The sequence below is a fragment of the Pyricularia pennisetigena genome (genome assembly GCF_004337985.1).
Source record: "Pyricularia pennisetigena strain Br36 chromosome 7 map unlocalized Pyricularia_pennisetigena_Br36_Scf_8, whole genome shotgun sequence".
Classification (NCBI taxonomy): Eukaryota; Fungi; Ascomycota; class Sordariomycetes; order Magnaporthales; family Pyriculariaceae; genus Pyricularia; species Pyricularia pennisetigena.
Window position 1 is genome coordinate 1050563 of NW_021940920.1, and position 26841 is coordinate 1077403.

Consider the following 26841-nt stretch of genomic DNA (forward strand, 5'->3'; position numbering starts at 1 on the left):
AAAAAAAAGTACTACCGGGAGGACCATAACCACCCGGTCCCCCTTGTGGAAACCCATGATTAGCGCCAGGGTGGCCTTGTCATTGGGCACAATGCTCACCCGGTCCAGCAGCAGCAGCAGGGCTATTGTTCCGACCAGCCCAGCTGAAAATCACAACTCCTGGTTCATCAAAAGCGATATCTCCGTTGCCTTCCATGGCTGCGAGAAAAACACTCGAGTCTGCAACGAGCATGCCCGGTTCGTCAAAGGGGCCTACTGAACGACCCTGAGCATGGCCCGCACCAGTGTCGGAGCCTCTTGTAAGCCCGCTGCGGATACTCTGGGCATCACTCTCTCCACCACGCTCGCCACGGTCGACAACAGCTACTCTCGGGGCCATTTGCCTGGACATGAAACGCCATCGGTTGATCTTTTCACTCAGCTGCTGCAGCAGCATCGCAGTACACGTTGTGGAAGCTTCGAGAATGCTCAACTCCAGCTTGGCAGCTTGCGCGGGGCCTCCCACCATCTCCTGCTTATCATGCTCGGCTCGCAGCTCCTGTCCCATGATCTCCCCGAACTCCCGAGCAGCCTCCTCGAGCCTACGGCGCATATCGGAAAGCTGTAGTAACTGCTCGGTGAGCTGGGCAGGCTGTTCTACATCATCTGCATGCCGGGGAGTTCGCTGGACGCGTGCCGCGTCTATCCTGTTTTCAAGGTCCGCTATCTCCCCTGCTAAAGTCTCAAATCGGCGCAAGGCCGAACGGTGTTCGTCAGTGTTCATGACGGAACCGGTATTACGGTCATTGGCGCCATGTCTCAACCTCTCGTTTAGGACACACATGCGCTCGGTTTTCTCCTCGTACACGTCGGCGAGGCGACGATATTCGCTCTCATAGGCGGCTAAGACCTCGCGCCTGATATTCTCCATGTCGTTTCCCAGGCGGGTTAACAACTGCAAAAGGCTAAGCGTGCGATCCACTTGGTCGCAGCGTGTAAGGGCCGGTTCCGGGCGTCTGCACGTGCTTGGTGTTTGTAATTTATTGAGAAAATCAAAGGTAGGCGAGGCTCTTGAGGCTCAAGTATGCGCGAGGACAGGGGCTACTTGGCCAGGACTTTGGAGCTCGGCGCCTATGTAGAATCTTTTATAGGGCAGGTCGCGCAAGTGCGTCAGTAGAGCGAGTGACATCAGTTTAGCCGCTGAACACGGCGGCTCTAAAGCCTTAGAGTTGTTGCACTCATCGCCGGATTGTCGGCGCTTATGGAGGAGAAGGGTGTGAATGATATATTGCGAACACCAGAGAAAACTCGGATCAGAATTCCTCGATTACCTGGTCGGTCAACCAACGTCGACAGTGAGTGGGTGGAACCAGGCAAGGCTGGCGGTTAGAAGCTGAGGCGTCGTCATAGCAATAATCTTCTTGCTCAGATGTTATGGGCGGGGCCGTTTCAAGAAATCATTTGTCGTATCAAGTAGAATACGCGTGAGAAACCGTCGACTTGGAGGAGGAATTTTACATTTCATCCAACTATGATGGCTTGGTTTGAAGCGGTGGTTTGACTTCTTTTTTTTTTTTAGAAAAAAAAAAAAATCTGGTCACCGCTACAGTACATTGAGCGCGTGGTCATGATGAATTAATTGCAGGTAGACAAACTGGTGCTGAAGACGTTAGCCTTTCGGCTAAACATTGGATACGGGCCCAAAAGCAAAGTCAGGTGGTCCGAGTAAACACGCGCGCGCGTTCACGTTTCAAGGGTTTACCACTACACACCGCTGATAATGACCCACAATTTCAGAAGCACCTCTGATTTTCCTCAGCTGCAATTGCAGGGGTACGCGCCTGCCCCGGATTATAATATACATAGTATTGCACTCCAGTCAAGGTACCTGCCTACCTTGGGCATGGAGCACAGCTTCGGATTTCCTGAATGAGCAAGAGATGGAGGTGGTGTTGGCGAGTTATTCCTTTGGTAGTACCCAGTTCGTCAATTCCGACCGTATCCAATCAAGATACCTCCAGCTACCACTTCGGTACCTGATCCATCCGCTGCTTGATAGGTAGCGATGACTAGGCCTTCTCAGCTCACCCACGATTAGATAACCAGCCCAAGTCCGAATTGGAAGGTAACGACTCACCTTTCGTTCTTGGGACAAGTGATATTATGTCGGTGAGACGACCCTGACTACGCTCACCGAAGGACCTTCGTCGCATTGGAGCGGGTAGTCATCCCGGGGCGGGCTTTCTGCTCATCAAGTGCAGGCCTGTTGAAGCGCAGACGTTGGTTGGCTTGCAATAGCTGCCGGTGCCTTTTTTTTTTTTTTCCAAGTTCCCGGTCGGCTGGGACCCTTGGCTGTCTGGTATCTGTGGTATTACAGTACATAGAGCCTGAGTTGTGCATGTGCTACATACAGTACCTCTCCCTATCTACCGGGTACTCTGACATTTAATTCCTTGTTTACCCAATTTCTGCGTCCTTTACTCTAGCCTTTTTATCCGAACCATTCATTACAGACAGCCATCAAGTTCAGAGGACCAAAAAAGACCGCAGCGCCTGTTCTAGCGCCACCAGACTTTTAGTGGATGCCGCGCCTTGCCATTTCGAGGAAACACTGCCGGGGAAGTGGGTGTGATCAAAACAAGTCGACGATCTGCGGCAGCAATAGAGATAACCACCTAAGGTACCTACCTAGTAAACGGCGCGCGAAGCTTGCATTGCATTTGCATCTTCCTGCATTCACCCGCACCGCACTGCGGCCGACTGACTGACTACCTGCCTGCCTGCCCCGTCTTCCCCAACGTCGAGTTTTCTTGAGCCGCCCTCGTTTAGGTAGACGAGGCCTGACCAGACCCGGCACAAGACTTTGACTGCATGCAGATCATCGTCTTGCCCTTGTCTCTGTGTCACAGCAAAAGCCCGCGGTGCTTGATGACCCCTAAGGCTCCAAGAAGCGAGCCGCGCGCGTCCAGAAGCGAGGCGAGACGAGCGAGACATGAGAGATCAATTTCAGATAGATCAGCACTATCAATTAGATCGGATAGAGGTCCTCGACGACTCGTCATCAGCCCGGCTGAGTTCGGAGGGGCCCGACGTACACCGGAAGCTGTGATTCTAGTGGCGCCGCCGACTATGGCCCCGCATCTACCGCATTTCTCCCCCTCCACCCTTTGATTTTATTTTTATGTATTATTTTCCCTTGCCCGCCGGGTCCTGGATCTGCCCTCCTCCTAAAACACCATCCATCCACTTCTCGTCACATCCACTTTGAACCAAGACCGGGGCGGCGCTATTCTCGTAGTGTATACTTCTATCACTAGCCCTCGGTAATCCTTCCGACGGCGCGCTTTTTTTTTTTTTTTTTTTTTTTTTTTTTTTTTTTTTTGTCAATCCTTCAGAGCCTTTCTTTCTTTCTCTTTGCTTAGTTCAGCCGATTTGCGACTTTTTCTTTAAATCTTTCTTATCGTGTTCAGCTCATCCGGCATTCGGTGTTTGTTTTTGACTTCTTTCTTTTTCCAGCGACGACTTTATTTCTTGTTACTTGACCCTGCGCCTCGTCTCTTTCCTCTCAACGACAGCAAATACTCTTTACCGCAACACCGGCGATGATTACAAGACAAATCCTTTCGGAGCCATGACGTCCTGCACACCACCATACTTGGGAAGCATGTTAATAACTTCACCGCCAATTTCAACTGCGCTTTGCAAATTCATCGCGACTTTCGGCACTTCAGCCGCGTGGCTGCAACCAAGCCTAGGCCCAGGCGGCTTTGTCCCCCGGTGGGACCATCAACTCATCGCTCGCAGTGTGTAACAAACAAACACCATCTGTGACGCAGCACTGACAAGGCTTCTACCGCGACATCGGAAATCATCTCGTGCCTCTGCTAACAGGGCGTGCCCGGTCAAGCATATTCCTTGTCCAATCAGGCTTGGCATCGCACCGGCGTGACCGCGGCCCCGGGCCGGTCCGGCTTTTCCGGAGCGGGATCCGTCTCCACTTGGAGAAATCTCTGCCGCTTCTTATCAAATAGGTCGTTATGTCGTCCCCGTCCCATCAGCAAAATGCAGTGCCCATCGATCAGCTTGGCCTCACGGAAGAGGATGCGCTAGCGCTACATCAAGCCCAGGCGCACATCAACAGAGGCGGCGGCGGCGGTGCGGGCTCATCTTCCTCTCGTGCGGCCAGCAGGGCCTCGTCGCAAGGTCTCCTCATGATGGACACAAGCTCATTGCGACAGTTGGGCCATCACTTTGACCGCGTTATTCGGGGAATCCAGGAGCGCATCCAACATCTGACGGAACAATGCGATGCAGCTACTCGCGCCATGTATGACGAGGCGGGTAATCTGGTGGCAGACGCCGATGCCGAGATCGCACGGTATCATCGCATCATGGCAGAGCTGGATGACCTGGATCTCGAGTTCGACCGCATCGAAAATATCCGCGAGATTGTGAGAGGGTATCGCCAACGAGCTGCCGATCTCGAGCGTGAACTGGCCGCGAGTACCGGATCGTCAACCTCACGTCGTCATCACCAATCCAGCAGCAGCAGTCGGCATCACCACCATGGACATAAGCATGGACATTCGAGCTCAAGATCTCGGCACTGAAGATCCGATTTGCGAATGTGTGCACTGCGTTGAATCGTTGCGCCTTGCCCGGGCAATGATTGTATCTCCTTGCCTGCCTTGGGGGCTCGCGGGTGATTGTGTAACATGCCATCCGTATATGGCACCCTTAGAATGGCACTTGTTCAGTAAATGGTGACTGTTATGGCAACTGGCACGCGGCGATAAGTCATCCTTGTGGCGCAAACCGGCCCCCACGACACCGGTTGGTCTATCCTGCTCCAGATAGATCAACTTCACACCTTCACCACTGCACCGTCCAAAAAAAAAACGACATATTCATGGACGAAAACAGGGGCGACCAGGCGACAAGGATATCAAGGGCGTTCCCACCACCAACTCCCAAGTTACACTTTTGGAATTCCACGCATACCTTCAATATCTCAAACCTCATTCGACTTCACAGCCTTGGCATCTCCCCATCGTGTTATAAATTTCAGTACCCCATCTTAGATGGATGGGTGGTCTCACGGCCAAGCAAAACAAGAAAGAAATCAAAGCCTCACGGCTCATTTGACGATGTTTTCCTTTATTTTTTTACTCCTGTTAATCATGGTATTTATTTTGTGTAATACGTTTCCCAACAATCACGTTCTTGGCAGATCCCTTGATGACTTGATGGGCCGAGCGGTGCAGAAACCGTTTACCTCGGTCTGCACGAACATCGGCAAAATACTTTTTATCTCATGTCTCTATTCATCAGATTATTTCATTCTAACCGCTCTGCTAATCAAACCCCTCATCCCCCAACAATTTTATGTCTGTTTCTCTCCAAAGAAAAGCATAATCGTCAATGTATCATGGACTCAATTTCTACATTTCTCGTTAATTCCAATTGGACAATTGTGTTTCTCTGTGTTCGTTCACCTTTGCTCTCTATTCACAGTGCCATGGTACACAAGCCGGGTGATTCCAGTGTTGGTCGCACAACCGAACCTGCATTCAAGGCTTGCCTCCTTGTACAGAGACATACCGGTGTAGATGTGGCCATATACACAGGCAGAGTTTTTCAAGACACTGTTCAGACGAGGCGTAAGTGGCACAGGAGCAGTGCTTTATCCTGTGCGGCGGTCAATCCCATGCCTCGTGATTGGTGGTGGGCACGCACGGTTATTGTCTGTGATGGTCACCCAGCAGCCCTTGTGCTGCATATAAGCTGCGATGCGTCGCCCGTTCCGGGGGGCACGTCAGACATGCATGTGCGCAAGGCTTTGGACAACCCCAATGTCCGATGGGATGCTGTCTGTTAGTATTAATAAGTTCTCATCGATTTTCTTTTCGGTGAAATCGCCACGAACGACAAATCTACAACGCTTTTGTTCTCGTAACCAGTCGGCCTCGGCCTTGGGCCACACTTAATTCATCTTGGCCTTGTAAAGTAAAGCATTCTTGAAAAGTTTGTTCCGAATAAAACAGCCACCTCTCGAGTCAAAACATCTACAATATAACAAAAGAAAAAAAAAAGTCCAACACCATGGTTGACTTTTTCAAGATCCTCGAGGCGCCGCTGACAAAGCCACCGCGCTCAGCGAGGACCAAGGAGCTCTCCAGGACGATCCGCGACCAGATCGAGCTGGACCTCGCGGCGCTGTCGCTGCGACGAGACGCCATCAGCCGGACGGAGCTTCCGGGCACGTTTCGCGACCGCGACGCGGCGGCGCGCGAGTTCGGGCTCGCGCGCGACCTCTTCATCCACAGCCTGTACCGGACCAAGCTGACGGCGCGCAAGGTGGCGGCGAGGGGCGGGAAGGCAGGAGGCTGGAAGAAGAAGCAGCAGCAGCAGCAGCCGCAAAAGGCGCCGGCGGTGCTGGCGCTGCCGGAGCTCAAGCGCGAGCTTGCGCTGCTCGAGGCGGCGCAGGACGAGCACCGGGCCCTCGAGGCCAGCCTCAGCAGGGCCAGGGCCAGGTACGCGGCCGCCGAGGAGGAGCTGGCCAGGACGCTGGCGGAGAGGGAGACGCTGGGCCGCGAGATTGCGCTCTGCGCCTGCATGCTGCGGGAGGTGGAGCGGTACGGGCTCAGCAGGGTCGTCGACGGCGGGCTTGGGCTCGACGCCGCGGCCGGCCGCGTCACGGATGGCAGGGTGCGGGAGGGGCTGGTGGGCTATGTCGACTCCGTGCTTGGGGGCGAGATGGTCCAGGCGGTTGGGTGGCTTTAGGGGGAGGGAGGGGTGCGGGCTTTGTTTGGTCGGTAGAGGGGTTTGATAGTAATGAGCATGTGTCTTGTACAAGGCATAGAGCTGCAAAGCCCTATACGCTTTCGGCCCGCCCCTTACTCCGTAACATCCAACCAGCCTCCATGGCGACCACCAGAGTCCACTCTCTAAATAGAGGGGGGGGGGTGCGTCGCCGTCTCCCCGGGCGATGATTCTCTGCTGGGGTCCAGGCACGCCACTGTTTAAATCGCGCATCAACTGCATAGCCAGGGCATGAAGAAGGGCACCTCAAGTGGAGGTCCTCAAACGTGGCACGCAGCTAATTCATGGCATTGGCAGACATCATGCCCATCGCCTGCCATAGTAGCTGTATCTTTCCGTCAACTACCGGCCACCTCGTCAGTACCGCTAAGGTGCGCACATCGACAAAGACTCCCCCCCTGGCAAAGGAGGACGGGGAAAGGAAGATTACACACGCCACTACTGAAGATGCATATTCATGCATGAATCCGCCGGAAGTGGTAGATTATCCAGGGGTCCTGTCTTGTTGGTGGTGTGGTATCATTTCTGTATATTAACCTGGAGTAGATTCGTACAACTCAGCTTCCGCCTGCTCGCTCCGGCATAAAAGTCGGACCTATTTTGTAGCATCTTCATGCGGCTAATTTTGGAGCGCTTTGCCTCGGGCAATAGGAGCATTAGAGGTTGCAGGCTACCGGGGTGAGGACTTGAAGAATGAAGCGGTTTTTTTTTTTTCTTTTTTTTTGGTTTTCTTTTTCGCAGGGTAAGCAACCAGGAGGACAAGGGAGTTCGAGTGCGAAGCCGGGGGAATAGGGATCAGGATGCAGAGTCAAGGCTCGCATCATGGTGATCAAGTGGCAGAACATAGGCGCAGACTGAACTGAGCCACAGCACAAGATCTTGCCATCTCTCACAAGGTCGGCAGGGTCGACATGGTTACCTCGTTCCTTGCGAGGTACCCCATGTGACATCCTGCTTCACCGACCACAAGAACGGCAATACACGGCCTATTATGCCGAGTGTAAGGCCGTCTAGTACAGCCAGTCTAGCACTTGAGCACTCTATAAATAAACTTAGATGCACTGCTTACACACCGCACTCAAAGCCTTGATCATAAATGTTGTATACTCCTAGACGGGGTCGAAGAGCCTTCTGGGGAGTAGTTTGGGGTATAAGGGCGCTCAGGCTTTTCGTCCTACAAAGACTCCTACAAAGACTGAAAGTGGATAGGACATATACATTCGAGCGTGTGATCTAAAATGTAACTTGTGATGACTAGATCTCAAACATATGCATCAACGGACAAAGGGAACCACGGACCACGAGCAAAGAACATGTATATGAACGTTGCATAGCAATATAGTATCCACAGACTGAAATGCGCTCCCGTGAGTGCTTCGGGGAACCTAGCATCTAAGTCCAGGTATACATTGTTGTGAGTATAAGCCAGGATGCCTTTTTTTTCGCCACTCAAGCTGGCTCTACCATGTCCCCAGGCCATCGGGGCTTCTGTGGGAGTTGGAGTCCTCACCTGTCCAACAAAAACCACGCCCAAGTCATTAGGAGCAGAACCCTGCACAAGACGCCGGACAGTCCCGCGGGCGTATCAGTCCGCGACACCGTCACAGTCACAGGGCGACACCTTGAAGTCCAGAGCGGTCTACCAACCTTGACTCTTTTGACTTTTGACATGTTCCCAAAAAGAGTGTGAAAATTATGCGCCTTGTGCCAAAATCGCCGATCTTGTGGGCTGAACGATGAACCACGATTCATACCGAATCTGGAAATAACTACAACTCCTGGACCAGCCTGGAGGCTATCAAAACTCTGCCCACGCGGCTCCGCGGGGGTGAGCCCGGCATATGAGCTGGTCCCACTGCCTCAAGTGCGATGTGCAATAGTTCATCATCTCTGGGATCATCATGACAAGTAGGTGCAGCTGTCGCAAGAAGATCCAGGGTGATCCCTAGTTTTCATGCCTCGGTGACCAGTCGAGGAAATACGAAATAGCGAGGATACTACATTCATTCGAGAATACGACCGAATATGGTTCACCTTACCTGACCCTTCATGTTGGATAGTGGGGGCGGGCCAAACCAAGAAAAAGTTACTTGGTAACATTGGCCGTGGCTCAACGCTTTGGAAGTTGTTTCTAAACTGCTAAGCGACTTCATAGTGCAATTTAAAAATACATTGTCTACAGTCCAGGATATCGACGTCGCCGACCTCACTTCACAACCAATTCGGAAATTTTGTCCCATGTCTTGTTTGATCTCTTCACAGCATGTATCAGTCACCTGCCATTTTTCATTGATTGCACGCTTGAAATGCCCAAGTCGGCCCCAACAGTCCAGGTCATGGGCTGATCAGAGATGAATGATGTGGTGATCAGAACCGCATTCTAGAAGGTCCAAAACCAAACCTTCAACCTGAAGCTTTTCTGAGCCCCTCGTTTGTTCGTTTAACTTTTGTGGCAAAGGCGATCCAAATGTGACGGGAATTTCTGCTCGCGGAAGATGAGAACGAACACCACCACAATCAGCCCCCTAAAAGTCTCAGAGTTCACCAATATGAGAAACCTTGGATCAAACATGGAAAAGATGTGCTCTTTTTGAGTGCGTTGGCGAAACTGACGATGCTTTCGCACATCGGTTCTTCCCCCAGATCTAAACAACAGGGCCAGCATCCCATTATGCTGATCATAACTGCTGTCAGTGATGATCCTAATCAACTCAAAGTTTTGCATGTAACCGTGAGATATATTAGACACCTCATTCCTGCGACAAGACGGCATGCTGAAAAAAAAAAAGAAAAAAAAAAAAAAAAAAAAAAAAAAAAAAAAAAAAACCAGCGGGGCCGCCGTCAAGAGTCCCATGGCCCGTCGGCCTCTCTCGTCGGGCCGCAAAATCTTAAAGCCCCTGTTCTGACGCCATAACGATTCATACCACATGGGGTTTTGGTATTCTTACAGAGTGACAGACAGGCCACAGTTGAAACCTCGTGGAGCAAGTCAAAAAAACAAAAAAGCTTCTCAACAGACACCCACTTTGCCGCTTTATCTGCCGATCTCCGCTCCAGTACATCATCTCGATCACCTGGAGGAGAGAGAGGGAGAGAGAGAAGAGAGGGAAAAAAAAAAAAAAAAAAAAAAAAAAAAAAAAAAAAACCGCGGCTTCCCGCATCTCGCGCCTACTCCCGATGGCTTCTGCCCTTCTTTCTTGTCTTTCTTTTTTGCGCTTCCCCGGCCAAGTGTTCAAAAAAAGCCGCTTACCTTTACCGGGAATAAATCGCCGACGATGCGGGACCCTGCGTTTGTCTAGCTTGAATGAAGTTGACTGTGAGAGGGATTGTGGAGACATTTTTTTGTCTTCTATTGTGTTTACTGGCCTTTCTGTCTGCTCTACTACAGTACCTCTATTATTGCATAACAGTACCCTCTTAGGATAGTGCCGTACCAATCAATCATAAGCTTCGTGTGATTAGGTATTAATTATTCTTTTGTATGCGTATTTACCACAGCACATATTTTTCGTCAGAGGTTCCCACCGGGTTGAGATCTTTCCGGGCCCCCATGCCGCCCTGGTTTAGGCACACGCCTTTGAGTGGAAGTGGATCTGGGCGGGATCAAGGTGGACAAAAGGTGGAGAGTGAGGAGGGGGGAGGGGTGTGCATGTTGAAATACGTACTTTGGTAGTTTTTGCAGCGCGTGTGCTTGCCTGTGCAGAAAAAAAAAAATGGATGAAAGGAGTCTCCGCAACAAGGCCTCCACCTCCACCTCCACCCCTTACCCTTGCGCTTGCCCTGCCCTTGCCCTGACCTTGCCCTTGACCTTGCCCTTGAAAATGATCACCACTGAGGGGATTCGCGGTAGGGATTGTGTCCGTGTCCCGGCGACACATCTCTGGTAGCAGCCAGGGCATAACTAAGGTTAATTGACTTGGCAGCCTGGCTTGGCTACCACTCGGCAGAGGCTTTACGAGTTTCAGCCCAGGAAAATCTCCCTGGTTTCCAGCTCACGATCCCGTCGGTGTTTTACAGCACTGTGCAGTATCACCGAGTGGGAGGGTTTTCTTGATCCGATAAAAGGGATGGAGGAAATTGAAGAAACATGCTGAATACGGCAGGTTCGGTCTTAACAGGTCACTACTGCGACTGTGATGGGATTTCTTCAGGTGTGGTGATGGGCGTTGTGGGTGAGCGGCCCTGTAAGGACAGGCCATTTTGCTCCTTACCTAAGATACCCAAGGTACCCTTTCCTTCCACTCGTGTGGGGAAAAATGGCAAAAGTCGTTCGCCAGGTGCTGGTGGTCTGATGTTCTCACATCTGGCAGGAAAGTGGTCTTGACTTATGTTGCCAGCCGTCATTTTCTGACTCTTTTGTCTTTTGTTCGGTCTCGAGTCCAGACGCACATATTACCCAACATTGGACTATCAATGATTGCAAGAGGAACATGGTACACTCCAAACTCTAGCTATTTTGGAATTTTGAGAGAAAAAAAAGAAAGAAAAAAAAAAAGTTAGAAACTAAAAATCAGCCGGTAGTCCAGTAGGTCGACCACAACCATCCGATGTGGTGTTTTTTTTTTATGCAAACACCAAACAGAGCTGACCGAGCTGAGCTCAAGGTTGCAGTTCTGGCTTCGAGTGTGAAACAGTACAACTGTCTGGGTAGGGTGGCAGTCGGTAAGCAATGAAGGACAACAACAACAACAAAACAAAATCAAAATTCAATCGGGAGTTTCTTTTTCCTCCCACAAATCTCTCGGCATCGCAATTTCATGGCATGGCCATCCACCAACCTTTATAGATTAAAATAAGAGGATCGCAATTCAGATACCACTGCATACTCAACGTCGATAGCCGCGTATACCGCGATTGACGCTGTGTTAGAGCACAAGTTTTTTTTTCTTCTGCAAATCTCCCCGAAACAGACCGACGCAAAATGACAGATAGGCTCCCATTGATTGGGTACATGTGGTGTCACCCGAGTAAGTACATAAGCTTTGATCAAGACGCTGATCCTCTTGAATTACTGCGGTAAGCGAATCTGGGACTCGGGCACAGCAACAAGTACTACGGGGCATGCCGGGGTATCCCAATCAGCCTGAGTCGGTCGTCTTTTGTTACTCATGTGGTTCAACGTGGGTGGTTGGTAACGTAAGCAAATCTTTTTCGTCCTTGATACAAGACGACACCTGCCATCTCACCACCTTCCCGACGCCGTTGACGGACGCTAGGCTAGGCACGCGCTGTAGTGGATGTCTTGTTAGTGCAGGTCGCCGACCGTTGGGGCTAGCGAGGATATCCCGTCCGAGTTGGCGCCTCGCACCAAAGGAGGGGAAAAAAAAATTAAAACCAAAAAAAAAATCTTTAGATCTTCTGGCATCTGTAATTTAAGCCAAGGCCCAAAAATTAATTTACCACGTAATACTGAGATGAGCGGGATGCGTGAGATGCTGCACCTGTTGCAGCTGCGCAGATTAACGTAGCCAGTAAAAATGCATACATCTCCATGTTCAGCACTAAGCAAGGATGCATAACATATGCACGAAGGGTCATTCATTCCCACTGCGCAAAAAGGTTCGCAGATTTGACCCCATCGCTGTGCTGACCGCCTCGCAGCGGTCCGCTTTTTTTGGTATGTTGTATATCCATCAACGTGGTAATTTGTGCTGTGCATTTTGATTTGTGCTCGGAACACATTCCTGGTATTAGTTGTTTGGCCTTTATATGTGGGTGGGTATGCAGAAACGAGGCAAAAGGTGGGGGGGAAAAGGAAGAAAAAGAAGAAAAAGAGGAAGCGCATGGTCCTGGATCTCATTCACTAGCCGTTTGACTTTTGCTCCGGCTCCGCTCCTCAACTTCTCGGAACCCTCCGCTTTTTTGTTGTCTGCCACTTGGGGGCGGTGCGAAGACCGGACGATTCGGCAGAGATACCACGATGAGTCCAACTGAAGGAAGTCGGTGAGCAAACTGTAATTAGGTAGGCAACTGGCAGCCTAGAACAAAGTACACAGATACCTACCCACCCACCTTGTCTACATGATCAGTTTGCAGCGAAAGAGTACGTACCTTACCGTGCCTAGGTCTGCCAGGATACAGTCAGTAGTCATTGAAGGGAATTGCGCCTCGAATGCCAGGTTAGAGTTGGCTCGAGATCCACTTCCGGTGCTGATTGATCATCTTGTATTTTGAATTGTGCCAAACGGCGTTCATCTGGTATGTCCTGACTCTTGCTGCTCGACTTTCTGCCAAACCAAGTAATTACTAGGCTACGCCTAATCAAAAAGTCCCCCAAGATACCTCCTTGACATGGACAATGAATCAAGTGCAGCAAAGCAAATTACTCGCCACACAGCCGCCGGTGTTTCTCAATTGATATTTTTATACACTCTTCCTCTCCTCCGCCATGCTAGCAAATTAAACAAAAAACATGGGTAACCATCACTGGAAAAAAGACAACCAATGCGAGCTCAGACCTCCCCCTCATCAACCCGTACCCCCTTGTGGTAATCATCTTTCCTCCCCTGCCTTTTCCTACTCTTCTAGCCAGTAAGGCAGGGGGGCTTTTCGAGGCCGCCCTTCTTTTGCGCGAGCGGAGTGAGGATCTCTCGAAACATTTCAGGGTTCCGTCAGCGTATAGAACCCCCCCACAATTCGACATCAGAAACATCTTCAGGCAGCCAACATCATCAGCAGCCTCGCTTGCGGCTGAGCGAAGGCATCAAGGAGTAACCAAACCCGAGTCCTGGATCTTTTGGGAGAACATGGGGACCAAAAACAGCAAAAAGTTTGCCACCGATTGCATAATACCTCTCATCGTTCACCGAAAGGGCTTAGCTGGTAAAAAAAGACACAAACGTTTTTAATGCATTTACATATTTCCATAACCTGGTCAGCTTGTCATGTATGTAAATCATCGAGCCAAGATCTTGCCGTGCCTTGATCTGACCTAAGAAAGAGAACAAAATGCCGTCAATCGCCTCCCTGCCAAGAGAGATTTGACCTCACCCTCATGGGGGCCAAGGGAGAAAGGTGTCCCCAGTTCCGTCCACGTACCGGCTAGATAGCCTAGATAATCTCAACCCATGGAAATCAATCTCGGACTTTTTTTCTCTTTCTTTTCGTTTTGATGTTTTGCCTTTCAATGGCCAGTCACTCTTGGCCAATGGAACAGAGAGTCTCGCTAACGAACCTGTTCGTGTGCTCAGATGCAGAAATGCTCCCCGTAGTTGACACTTGCATCCCGCAAGCACAAAGTCCATTTCCCCCCTTATTCCCTTATGCTTAATTCTGATAACATCAAAAAAACACTAGCACCAGTCTGTGCTGAACGGGAACGGCTGTCAAGAATGTTGGCAGTGTAGTGAACACGTGCGTGCATTTTTGTTATGCATTTGAAGTTTAAAGAGCAAAAATATCCTCCAATGCTACATAGCTATGTTGCATCACGAGCGATATTTTTTTTTTCTTGTCATGTTCTTGCTCGTGACCACTCCACACTGTAACGGCCAACTAAGAAGCCATGTCGGATTTCCCTGCTATTTGCCGTTGGGGGGTAGGAATGTCGATCATCCACAAAACGAATTTGGGGTAGAGGACAGAAAGTCGGAGTAAAAAAAAATGAAGGGGAACAAAAAAAAAAAAAAAAAAAGCTGGTAAACAATGATCCAAGAGGCCCTCTTCTCCAAGATTGTTCAAGCTTGTTTTTTTTTTTTTCCCCAAGTTGTAATCGCTGGGTTGCTTGCCGATTATTGGCCAATCTCTCTTGGTCCCCTAAGAAAGAACAAAGGGAACATTTGCTGCCAAGCCCGCTGATCACTTGCCTCTTTTTACTCACCTTTCCAATCCCACATAGCCCACAGTTCATATTTTTCCAAGGCAGATTTCCCCATCTTCTGGTTTTTGACGAATAAAACCAAGGACCCTTGAGAAGGAGTGTGTTTATTCCACTTGGCAAGTCGCTGCAGCGTGAGATCATGCGCAGGTTTGCCGTCATAAACTTCCGAAATTGCAGAAACCCGACAAAGTTGTTTTTTTGAGAGAGCAACTGCCCCCCAGCATATTCCCATCTTTCCAAGTGTATGATCCGCGCTGTCGAAAATAGCCAAATGCATTGCTGACGCCATGTTGCATAATGACACACCGGTGATCGGCAGATATGACAAGCAAGAGATTAACGCAGCTCTCATATATCCGGAGATGCACAAAGTTCAACAAAAAATAACACAAGGGTGAAGGCTGCTTGAAAGTTTCAATTGCAATGACTTTGTAATCGAGTTATCTTATTTTTTTTTTTTCTTTTGCTCTTAATACTATCCCCCTTCCTGCCACTGAGGCCTACCTGAATTTAGTCCCCAAAACCTGATCTTGTAAACACCAGAGAATCAGGTTTGTCTACTATATATACATTAAAATGACGAAAAGACAGAAAGAAGAGAATTGAAGAATGTAAAAAAAGACATTGTTGTGCAAAAGAGTGACTTGAAAGAACGTTTGAACAGAAACCTAGTGTCTTTTTTCCACCCGATTCTCTTCCTCCCCGTCTTTCCGAGATTGTGTTCAAGGTTGGGGAAGACCAGCCTCTCTCGCAACTCTGAAAGAACAGAAAAGTAAAAGATTGGTATATCATCAGAAGTAGAATAAAACAATAAAAAAACCTCCTGAAAAATTCCCACAAAACAAAATGCAAACGCCCACGTAAATGCTCAAATGCTAATATCAAAAAAACGCCAGTCCCCTTTTTGGGTTACCCAAGTGGAAGCCGCCTCCTCGTGAAAGGATTGTGTTTCAGAATGGGGAGATGGTAGACGTCCCTCTTTTGCAAGAGGTTCTATGCTGTTTTTGTTCTTTTTGTTTACTTTTTTCTTTCTTTTCGTTGCAGTGATTATCGCCGAAGCTGGGCTCGCTTCATGTCGATTACATCAGTCGCCCCATCAGTGCATGGCGGTACCATTGCTGCTGCTGCTGTCGTAGTTGTGGCAGCCCCTCTCGTGGCGCTTCATGTTGCTGCGGACGCTGAAAGCCTTGCCGCAGCCGGCGTGTGGGCACTTGAAAGGCTTCTCGCCGGTGTGCGAGTGGCTGTGTATCCTCAGGGAGCTCGGGCGGGAGAAGGCCTTGTTGCAAGTCTGGCAGATGTAGCGGTCCTGAGACTGGGGGAACGATGCCGCAGCTGATGGCGAGATGTAATGGTGGTGTTGCCAGGGGTTGGCGCTAGACTGAGGGCCCATTGAGACGTTGACAGGCATGGGAGGGAAGGTCTGTTGCATGTTAGACTCTGGATATATGACACCATAATTGCGATGCCTAACACTGCGTGCGGTACTTACTTGAGGAAGTGGTCTCTGGTAGTAGAGGCTGGAGATCTGAGGCTGCTGAGGAGGCGGCGTAGGCTGCATCGTAGGGTAGTAGGCTGCCATTGGGTTGCTGGGGGCCATGCCATAGGGAGCTGAATAGGCAGGCTGCGCAAAAGGAGCCTGAACTGGGACCCTGGAAACGCTGGTCATCTGCGGGCGGGGCTCCAGCTCCATGTGGCCTGGGGGTGGCGTCGCCTCAAAGTAGTAGCCACTGGTGGGAAGCTGGCTGACCGACTTGTTTGAGGGAGAGTTGTAACCGTCGAATGAGGTCTCAGAAGTCATGGGCGGCGTCGGCGGGATGCCCTGGCGCACAGACTGAATGGCATTGTGGTAATGTGATGAGCTGGGCCTTGATTGTTGTGCTGCTGTTTGTGAGGTTAGAATGACTGCCAATTGTTGTCTTTGGTTGCATGCCTGCTTTGCTAGTAACAACTAACCTTGTTGTTGCTTCTGCTCCTCGCGGAATTGGGCCGAGGTCTCGGAGGTTGGTGAGCCTTGATCCGCCAAGCCCAGAAGGTTCGAGATGGATGGAAGAGAGCACTTGTTGTCCTCCATGGGCGGCGAAGGCGGGCCTTGAGGCTGAACCATGTAGCTGTACTGCGACTGCTGCTGATGGATTGGGTAGGGCTGTTGTATCATGGTGGCGGCCATTTTTATGTAGTGAGGGTGAAGTGAAGTTGGTTCGTTGTTTGTCTGTAAGAGGCAGTGATGTCGTCGATTCTAGAAGCGGAGCAGGTCTATTTTCTTTTAAAGATTTTGGGGTCGTGTATTATCGTGGGCTTTGGCTTGTTTGTAAATAGATATTAAGATGATGGACAGTAGACCCGAGGACCAGCTGAGGAGATGTTTAAATTTGGGAAAAGTGATCTTGAATCGGAACAGTCAAGATATCGGGAAGTCCGGGAGGTGGGAGGGGTGGAGATTTAAGTAGGAAGAGGGCAGTCGAGGACCGACGATTTGTTTTTTACTGTCAGATCTCCCGAAATGGGATTTGCTCGTTCCCAGCGGAGGTCGGTCCCATCGACCCAGCAGGGAGTGTGTGGAAAGGACAGGGCATGGCATGGCAGGGCGGCAGCGTAGGAGAAAAAAAAATAAGAGACAAGAAACACAAGGCAGGGGGTTCGAAAAGCTGGAGACCGGCAAGCGAGCGCATCCACACCGTTGATCCCTGGGGCAATGGCAACAACGGCAGCCGGTCACAAGTGCTGCAAGTGGACCTCTGAAGGAGTTACGACAGAGGCCGGGATCCCGCTGATCAGTGAAAAGAAAGGGTGTGGTTTTTCCCGGCCCAATCCTGACAGGTCGTGCTTGACAGCGCAAGGTACTGGGAGTTACCCTTGCTCGTGCGACCAAGGGGGGGGGGGGGTATTGATTAGCAAGGGGCTGGGGGCGCAGAGGTGGGTGATGAGTTGTTAACGGAGTAGAAATAAAAGAAGGGGTTTTTTTTTATTATAATCATTATTATTATTATTATTTTTCGGAAAAGGAATTATTTTACTTCTCTCCTGCAGGCTGGTTGTCCTGTGGCCGGGAGAGCGGGATGAGATCAATGTATTCTGAAAAGCGCCAGGATTCTAAGGATCGCCAGAGACCAAACGTTGACTGGTTAATGCACGGGCCAGGGTTTGCAGCACCTAGCCTTTGGTACCAAAGCCTTTGCGAATCAGCTGTACGTACATACAGGACAGCACCTACCTACCCGAACCCTAACGTGGCCGCCCACCTAACATTCAGCTGACGCTAATTCAGTAAACCCTCGAACTGTCAAGTCAGAGTCAGTAACGATCCAACGTCAAAGTAACGCACAGAAGTAGCGATTTGCATAAGCAGATTTCCGTCTTGCATTCAGGTTCTCTCTGTAAATAACACAGACCTTTGCATCTTTATGCTATCAAATCTCAATCGATCGACCATTAACCCTGCTGGATTGCACCCTACGAGGATTACCTTGGAGCCTCGAGGCCCAAGCCCCATCACCAAAAACCTTGAAAATCAATTTCGCCTCTTGGCTTAGGTCGCTTTGTCAAGTATGGAGAGTCAGGGCGTCTGTGGTTCCCTATACCTTTACCGCACACCTCGATCCACGATTCGCGGATTCGCAGGCTGGGATGGTGGGGTTCGAGGGCGGCCGGCCTCGGGTCAATCTTACCAATTTAAGGAAGTTGGCCGACCCCTGCGGGGAATATTTCGTCAGTCACGCTGTTCACACCCCAAATCCCTGATCACGAACAGAGGGTAAAAAGAAAAAAAAAAGAGGATATCGCCATGCTGTGACGGGGATTTGGTTTTATCTTCACACCCTCTCCCTCTCTCTCTCTCTCTCTCTCTCTCATATAATTATTACCCACTCCTTTTCCCCCGGTTCCATGGTTGTGTTTTGGGACAGGGGCTTTCCCGGGTCGTTGCGAGGACACTTGAGACGAGGAGCGAGTCGAACTGCCACAGCAGAGGAGCACACACACCAAACTGAAGAATGCCCTGCCAGCTTTTCTTTCTACACCAGCACAGCAGACAATGCCCCGTCAATGCGTTGAGCGGGAGCCTCGCCCCGTGAGCGATCCTCCTCCCGAGGAGTTTGTGTTTGTAACCGGATCATCAGGCTGATCTTATGCCGTACCGTAACTCTCAAGAGGGATGGCTTGGCTGGTGACTTATGATAGAAGTGAAAATGATCGGTTGGTTCGATGTCGAATATCCAACCTTTCCCACCGGTCCGAAGGGCCCTCATCTGCCATCTCAAAAACCTAAAACTGACTGCTGCCATCTGGTCGGCCATTCTCTGTGCGTCACTAAGAGTGGATTGACAGGCAATCGTCCCTGGCTGCCGCTCGGCTGTGTTTCTATTTTATTGCTGCTTGATCAATGTGCCCATCACTATCCCTTCCTATCTATGCTGCTAATTGTCTGTGCTGTAAATAGTATGGGCAGCAGAATAAGATTTGTCGCATGGCAGTAGGGTCATGGTTCAGTTGCTTCTCAAGAGAGGAGGCAGCAACCAGTGCACGAGTAAAGGATCGTCGTATTCGAAGGATTTACCCAGTAGCTCTCGATCTATTTTCATGATTTGCAGTGGTGATTGGCGGTAGTTCTGCCCAATTCGCACTGAACATGTCGTTTTAGTTTCGGGCAGTGCCTCCATTCAAGCAAACCTGCCTGGGATAGTCGTATTGCACAACGCAGTTTGCAAATCCGAGACAATGACAGGATGGCACACCTGAGAATGTTCCGGATTTCTGCAGGGTGTCTTGGGAACATCAATGCCTTGCGGAGACACCCAGAGAGAGTATTTGCTGCAACTCACTGTGTCTTGACTCTTCGTTACTGCTAGCCTATTTTTCTTCTATTCTATTTTTTTTTTCTTTTTTTTTTTTTTTTCTCCCCCAGCCAGCCCACTTCCCCAGTAATCGGTTGCCGGTCCGCTTGTTGCCACGATCACAGCTTTTCTAGGCGTGCTGACTGTTCATGCATACAAATAATGATGCGTGTGTTTGGTTCCAGCCCAAACGTCGGCAGCTTGGTCGACAACATAGCCGATGCAGGGAGTTATGCTCAAGGCTCACGATAAAGCTCCCTGTCTAGATCGTTACGTCTGATTCTGGCGTCGGGCTATTATTGTCGGTTGCAACTTTGCGTATATGGATGTTGAGGTACAGGCTTCAGAGGTAGCCAGGTTCAAGGTACAGCCCCCGATAGTATCAACGCCAAGAACATGGTTCCCTTCGATTGGTATAGTGAGCAATGCTGCCAAAAAAAAGTCTATCTTTTCTTTGGGGAACTCGGACCGTCAGTCCGACTGAGTCGTTTATGTAGATCAGATGATTTATTTATCCTGTTCGTTTGATATTCCATCTCGAAGTAGATATGTGCTTGCAACTTTAGAGGGATCAACGTGGCTGGCGTGCGGTGAACTGACTTAGTCTTGTGCCAACGACGTAATGCTACTGACCAAAAAAAGAAAAGCGTAAAAGCCACTTCGAAAATACCAATGCAACTCCATGAAACTAAACATTGAATATCAAGTCGCGTAAATCATAGCGTTCGACTCTCTCAGTGCATGAACCTCCCCCAAGCAATCTAAAGTCTCTTTGCTTTGCAAGGTAGGACTATATTCCTGACTTTCTCACAGCATCGGCCTTAGCGAACTGAAGGTATCTTCATCCTGCAACATTAGGGTCAGGCAGAAAAAGTGGCCTGGAGTACATTTTTAGAAGTAACAGCAGATCTTATCGGAATTTTTGTCATTGATGCAGCAAACATGCTTGATACAACTAGGTCAAGCAGGTTATGAAATTAAGGTCCACGACCTCATCCTCCATGCCTCACATCATTGATGTGCTACCAAGGCTGGATGTAAATCCTCCTGCCACCCGACGACAGATAGAACGCAGGGGTGGTTTTCGAATGCTGACGGACCCTGTCTGGTACCGGACAGTCGAGGAAGGCATATGAAACTCGAGGCCTAGCCTGCCCAGTGGTACTGTGGCGTGCTGCAGTTGTACCCGTTGCACGAACCCTCGACGTTCCGAAAGAGCTTATGTCGCCCTCACCTAGTATGCTGTTCCGCCAGGGTCATCGACCTGGACGCGATCTAGATTCCGAGATGGGACTGGCTCGTCTTGGCCGAGACTGCTTGTTGTCAAAGGACAGAGTCCCCTTTCACCTAGGTACATCGTCTCGTCTAGTGTCTTGTTCGGTGGGTATCCATCTCATCTTATCTTTGTCCAGCACAATCGGGTTACCTACAGCGCTAGCGTAGGAGTTCAGATGCAATCGAGTCTAGACAATGGGGTCTAGTCTAGAACATGCAACGCAGCGTTGCATACAAGTTTGTTCAATTTTTTTTTGCTGTTTGGTCCCGTGCTCAGTCCTTGGGTCGAATATGGCAGCAAACCCGACTCCCAGCACCCTGGTTATGGTTAATTGTCATGATCGTTTGGATGTGCTCCTCCTGAAAATCCTCTTCTGCGCAGGGTCCGTCTCAGGCTGGTCGTTACGGACGTGGGGCACCAAGGCCACAAAAGAGCGACCCCAAACAAAAAAGATGCGTGCTCGTTGTGCTGTTCGTGGATTATTGCCCTTTAAGGTGTCGGCAATCTTTGGTTAGGATCCACCGCAAATGCAGCAAGAGTTGCTTTCGGTTGGGTTTCCCGCACGTGCGCGGTATCCATTCATGCTCTCTGTACTTTGTAACGTCGTGTGCAATTTGCGCAAAGACTAATAATAATTACAACCCAAAGCCACTAACCTCACGTTCTCAAAGAGAGGCGCAACAGCCACAGTGTAATGATTAGGATGAAAAGGAATTCCACAACGGTCCGGGATCGCTAAAGCAAAAAATGTCTTCCGGATTCACACTATTGATCTGTCGCAGGAGGCTTGTCAACGCCACTGACTGTGGGGCGAGCGAGCATCACGCTGGCAATTCTCTCCGTGTCAATCCAAGGCTTCCTGGTTCATGGGAAAATCCGTGCCTTGACACCGGCCGGGACAAACCCAGCACAACAACCACAAGGACGTCGTTGTGCCTCCGCAGCCTCACCAAGTAAAAGACAAGACGGCTGAACGAACCCGCTTTGCTGGTTACGCTTCTCCGGGGCCCCGGAGACCACGTTGATTGGTGTTTGATCGTCTCAAGTTTCGACCATCCCAACTCATGCTTGTTTTGCCTCGCGCCCAAACGCTGCCATCGACGACATTTCTTGGCTCGACGGGACGAAAAGCCGCCACCACCAACCATGACGGGAGGGTTACCTAAGAATTGCCACTGGGATTTTTTTTTCGAGACAACCAATGCGTGGTTGCTAAACACTTTAACAAATTTTTCGAGCCAAGACCGGAGCTAGACGAAACGCCACGCACGGATAGGCTTGTGGCGCTACTTGCGGGATGACAGCAGTAGTGTCGAATTATAGTGCTGGCACGGCACGCAGCGAAAGAGGGGAAAAAAGCTCGAGGCTAGGTTGGACGGGGTTTTGAACGCCATGCAGGTACGCCCTACGTCGTACGCTGGATCAGGCGCAAGGCTGGGTATGTGTCAGCCCAGCGTCTTTTGATCGTCCGGCTCGACACTCGAGCATCATGTGAAGTCAATTAAGCATACTTTTTTGTGTTTTCCTGTTCCAAATTCTTCTGCTCCTACCTGCACCCTTTCTCTTGCTCTCAAAATTATGCCAAATGCGATTTCCGTGTGACATCCAGCTGGGTTCGGTTAGCTGGGACAGACGAAACATGCACCAACTCAGGAAACGTTCACGCATGACCATGTTTATACTCTAAGTTTGATTAGATGGTGGTGACATAACACTAGGTGGTATATAGACAAGACAGGGTGTCTTTGTTGCCTTGAATGGCATTTATCGCCGACTGATCGCAAATAGATGTCTGATTAAGTGGTAGTGATACAACACTGCGTGGTAAGCAGGCAGGGCAGTGTGTCTTTGCTGACTTGAAGATGAACAATACTGATCGCCGATTGAGCACAAATAAAATGCATGGCCACGTCTCCACTGTAATGCTAGTACTATGTTTGACTAAGTGGTAGTGATATCACACTACGTAGTATGCAGGGTGTCTTTGCTGCCTTGAATGGCATTTATCGCCGACTGAACACAAAATGCTGCATAATGACCAGGTACTGAACAAAAGCCGCGTGGGGAAAGAGAGCGACATATCTTATTGCATCATTGCTAGATGCGTCAAGTTTGGCCAGGTAGAGAGAACGATGTGCATCGATCCGTAGACCTGCCAACTTTTATTTTATTTTGGTCGTGCCGAAAAACAACATTTGCAGACAATCCGGAAAGCCTTGTCGAGTTTGCATGTCATTGTCCGACATTGCATCGTGAATTACCAACGGAAATATTTTACTGTCACAAACAACACCTCGGCAAGCCCCCAGTCTGTATGATTGGCACAATGCGTGGGAGATACCAAGCTTTTCGGCGGGTGCGCTTACCGGCAACAGCAGGGTAGAGTGTCAAGGCACAGACAGAGAGAAAAGAATCCCCCCACTGTCGGGGGACAAACCAGCCGCCCGGGGTGGGCCCAGTAGATTTAAAAGTGCTGTAGGCGGAAGAGTTAGCCGACCATCCATCAAAGCCATCCTGTCGAAAATGATGTTAAATTGAGGCGGAAAGAGTCTCAAATCGTGTACACACAAGTTGGTCCCAGCAACATGCATGCCCACCAAGCCTCTCAAGCCGAGGTAGTTTGTCTTGGAACAAATTGATTGTACGAAACCGAAGGACCCTTAATTGTGATTACAACGCTGTACCCTACCAAACCATGCAGATCACCCCGTGGCTTTTAGGCTTTTTAGCAGAAAAAAAAAAAAAAAAAGATAACGACTAGTTCGACGGTATTCAGGCTGCAGACGTTCAATTCACATACTCCCCATTACTTAATCCTGAAGTGGACGCAACGAAAGCACTAGATATTAGACAAGTTTGCGATGAGAAATAGGTGCAAGAACATCAATTGAATGCAGAAACACGGGATGAACCAAGGGGAGCGATTGACGAGACCGCTGTGGTATTTTTTGCTGTGGAACTCATCTGCGGCTTTCGCTGACTCTGATTGTGGAATCAAGGAGGCGGCGTATACAATGTAGGTGAAATGAAGCAGGTCGCACATGCGGGTGACTGACATAGGTGAAAAAGCCTCTTCGTTAGCGCCAAAAAAAAGACTTTCAGCCCATGCACAAACAAAAGCTGAAGTAATCAATGATCCACCTACCCTAACTGCTATAGGGATCTCACAACTGGAGATTTACCAGGTACTCCAATACGTCCTCGCCTTGTCTTGTTCAAGAACCAAACCCATGGCATCCGGCAATCTTGTAATCTCCCAATTGTGGAAAAAGCAACAACCCCCAAGGTCGTGCGCAAACAGGCCAAAAAGGGCGAGTTGCTGACCCAATCGAGTTACTGCCCCGAAAGGGGAAATCTGTGGGCATGTCCAATTTCGTGCTGTGAGATTTTTTGGAGATTGAGCTGAGGGGCATCTTGTCGATCATCTCCAAGGGGTTTTTGCGAACTTGGTGCGAGCCGACCAATGATAGCAAATGTTGCTGGTGGGCGTGGAGGGATCTACCCGGTTCCACTACACTCCGATCGAATCAATCTCAATCGCTTTTGTGTTTACTGAGAGGGGGAGAGGAGCAACCACGTGATAGAGTCAATGCCAATCCGGAGAATTCCATATCTTTAGCACCTTTTTGGCGGTTGTCTGACAAAGTAATACGCGGTGACTAGATTAGGCATAGCGGATTCCTGTGAAAGAAAAAAAAAAAAAAAGCCTAGATGAATGTCTACTCAAGGGCTATGACATCCGACGGAACGAGGAAAAAAGACTTCAAACAGTTAGGCAGCCACGCATCATACAGGAGAGATGTTCGAGTTGTGATCTACAGTTTGACAGCAGCGGCCCGACTTTGACAACATCATGATTCAGAACATCCGGCTAGACGAGGTGGTCAAACATACTTGCCTTGGACTAGCTTATACGAGACTAGGAAAGTTATCTACTGAAGAAAAGACCAGGAGAAAGATGTCTGCCTATTTTTTCCCCCTTCTTAATTTTCGTTTATGTTGCAAGCAAAGCCAAATAGATTGTGGTTTTTGTGACGATCAAGAGCATGCTACCCATGCAACAGATCCATGGTTTTTTTTTTTTTTTTTTTTTTGGCCAGTGCGCGATTGGTGGCTAGGGATGGGAGAAGGAAGCAACGCGGTTTAGGCAAAAATAAAAGAAGAAATTAGAAAATGAACACAAGACACTCTACGATATGCACAGCCAGGCTTTCAATCCCATTATCGAATCGCATCAACTTTAATAAATTAGAAAAAGAAGCAAATTCAAGCGTCATCCGACATGGCTGGTGGCATGTTGATATCATCCCCCCTCGAATCTCCAAGAAAAAACACCCCCGCGCACTATTCCGTATACCACCAACCTGGGCCAAGCCGGGTGCTACAGCCAGGCTCGAAACGGCTTTCAGCGCCGAAGCCGGTCTGCTTGGCGAAGGGACCTAGCAACCTGACAAGGCAGTACTCCATCAACTAAAACCCCATCATGGTCCGATTTGGGACCTGGGCTAAAGGGGGCGCTTGTTTGACTGCCCCCGAGAATGAACCAACGCCGCCGCTTTCGCCTTAGTTCGAAGTCGCTTGCGCTCTTAGGTCTAGCTTTAGCTCTAACCTTGAGGGGGGCAGTCCAGATCATGCCATCGCTAGTTGATAAGCTTGCGGGCGACACATCAGAATTTGGTATCGCCTGCTCCCAAAAAAACGGGCAAAATGGTCGATTCAATGAGGACACACACAGACCCTACGCCCCCCTCTTCTCTGTGCTCTTAACGATTTGTACACTTCCTAGCGAACTTTTGACACCCGATGAACTGCCCGGCGTCTTGTGGCGCGCGCTAAGGAGAATGCGCGACTCACTTTATTCAGACGTGTCACGAGTTGTTTCGCTGGGTCTTGCTGTCGCATTCGGCAGCCAGGAGAAGCAATATGATAATTTCCGAGCCAAAGAGATAAAATGAAAAAAATAAAAAAAAGTCAGCGAAGGGTGGGTGTGAATGTAAATTGCCTGACTGGAAATGGGAACATGAAGCGCAACGTAGGTGCAAGCAAGCAAGGCAAGGTTGGGCAGGTAGGTACTGCTGCTTGTCTGGTACTATAGGTATCCTCCTTGGGGCTGGACTCTATGTCACGCTACTTACGTCGCAACAAGTGGTAGCGAGGAGGGAGGTGGACCATGATGGATCTGGCATAACTGGCTTGGCCGCATCACGGATGGGCAAACTGAGCGGTTTTTTTCTTCCTTTCCCCCCTCCCCTTTCCGTCAGACCGCTCTAGGTTTACCAGCCAGCCCTATGGGTCTCGGTTGCTGTCGTTTGACTGCCGACTCTCGATAGTGTGAGGTTGGTATATTGTAGCTGGGCAAATCATCAGGTTCTTGATGCCCAGCGACAGAAATGTACTTCTCTTGGATGTGGTTCGACTGTACCGATACCCATTTTGCGGCTGCAGCTTACATGCTTAGATGGAAGTCCAGCCACTGCGGCCTCATGCAAAAACTGACCACGGCCAACTTCCTGACTGGCTACAAAAGAATCCATTTCCCCGGGGAACCATTTCCGGGAAGAAAGAGATCCACAATGCGGACAAAGAGCTTTTTTCCTTGAGATCGTCGCACAGCGCTGAGAGAGGACAAGAGACCAACCGGGACAGGGAAAAGGAGGGGTAGACCTCGGCAGGTAAGAACGAAAAACCCTCATGCTGGTCTTTGCTGTCACTTATTTCTCCATCAACTTTTCATTTTTTTTTTTCCAAGCTGGGAAATGTTGGCTCTATCCGATAGCTTGGTAGAAGAGTAGGATTAGCCGCACCTACCAACAGAGCATTCCAACCTAAAGGGAATCCCCACCAGAGCTTCGTGATACCACGTGTATGATATCATATATTGGTCGAGCACGAGTCTGCGAACCAGAAGGTCGGGTGCTCTGGGCTCCTTTTCTCCGACTGACTGACTTGGAAAATCATCTCCCAGTAAATGATACCACTCAATGCCTTGGAGATCATCATCACCTTGAACTGACTCGTTCGCCTTGCCGGCCAAATTTCGTTAAGCCCACCAGTGACGTTTTGGCAAAGCGAACAACCACAGAAATAAGCTCTCCACACAGCCTTTTAGGGGGGGG

The 26841-nt window shown here is 49.7% G+C and overlaps 6 protein-coding genes across 6 annotated transcripts; 4 read left to right on the forward strand and 2 right to left on the reverse strand.

Moving 5' to 3' along the window:
- Nucleotides 1-79: 79 nt before the first annotated feature.
- PpBr36_09433 (uncharacterized protein) lies at nucleotides 80-910 on the reverse strand (the record flags this gene model as incomplete). Its single annotated transcript, XM_029896554.1, has 1 exon — nucleotides 80-910. One exon carries the CDS (start codon nucleotides 908-910, stop codon nucleotides 80-82), a length of 831 nt encoding a protein of 276 aa, XP_029744513.1.
- Nucleotides 911-4016: 3106 nt separating this feature from the next.
- PpBr36_09434 (uncharacterized protein) lies at nucleotides 4017-4589 on the forward strand (the record flags this gene model as incomplete). Its single annotated transcript, XM_029896555.1, has 1 exon — nucleotides 4017-4589. One exon carries the CDS (start codon nucleotides 4017-4019, stop codon nucleotides 4587-4589), a length of 573 nt encoding a protein of 190 aa, XP_029744506.1.
- Nucleotides 4590-6081: 1492 nt separating this feature from the next.
- Nucleotides 6082-6762, forward strand: PpBr36_09435 (uncharacterized protein; the record flags this gene model as incomplete). Its single annotated transcript, XM_029896556.1, has 1 exon — nucleotides 6082-6762. One exon carries the CDS (start codon nucleotides 6082-6084, stop codon nucleotides 6760-6762), a length of 681 nt encoding a protein of 226 aa, XP_029744507.1.
- Nucleotides 6763-15716: 8954 nt separating this feature from the next.
- On the reverse strand, nucleotides 15717-16787 carry PpBr36_09436 (uncharacterized protein; the record flags this gene model as incomplete). The annotated part of the gene is made up of 3 exons (XM_029896557.1): nucleotides 15717-16040; nucleotides 16110-16501; nucleotides 16574-16787. 3 exons carry the CDS (start codon nucleotides 16785-16787, stop codon nucleotides 15717-15719), a joined length of 930 nt encoding a protein of 309 aa, XP_029744508.1.
- Nucleotides 16788-17120: 333 nt separating this feature from the next.
- On the forward strand, nucleotides 17121-17359 carry PpBr36_09437 (uncharacterized protein; the record flags this gene model as incomplete). The annotated part of the gene is made up of 2 exons (XM_029896558.1): nucleotides 17121-17171; nucleotides 17249-17359. The coding sequence occupies 2 exons, from the start codon at nucleotides 17121-17123 to the stop codon at nucleotides 17357-17359; spliced, it is 162 nt and encodes a 53-aa protein (XP_029744509.1).
- Nucleotides 17360-24898: 7539 nt separating this feature from the next.
- Nucleotides 24899-25168, forward strand: PpBr36_09438 (uncharacterized protein; the record flags this gene model as incomplete). The annotated part of the gene is made up of 1 exon (XM_029896559.1): nucleotides 24899-25168. One exon carries the CDS (start codon nucleotides 24899-24901, stop codon nucleotides 25166-25168), a length of 270 nt encoding a protein of 89 aa, XP_029744504.1.
- Between the last annotated feature and the right edge of the window lie 1673 nt (nucleotides 25169-26841).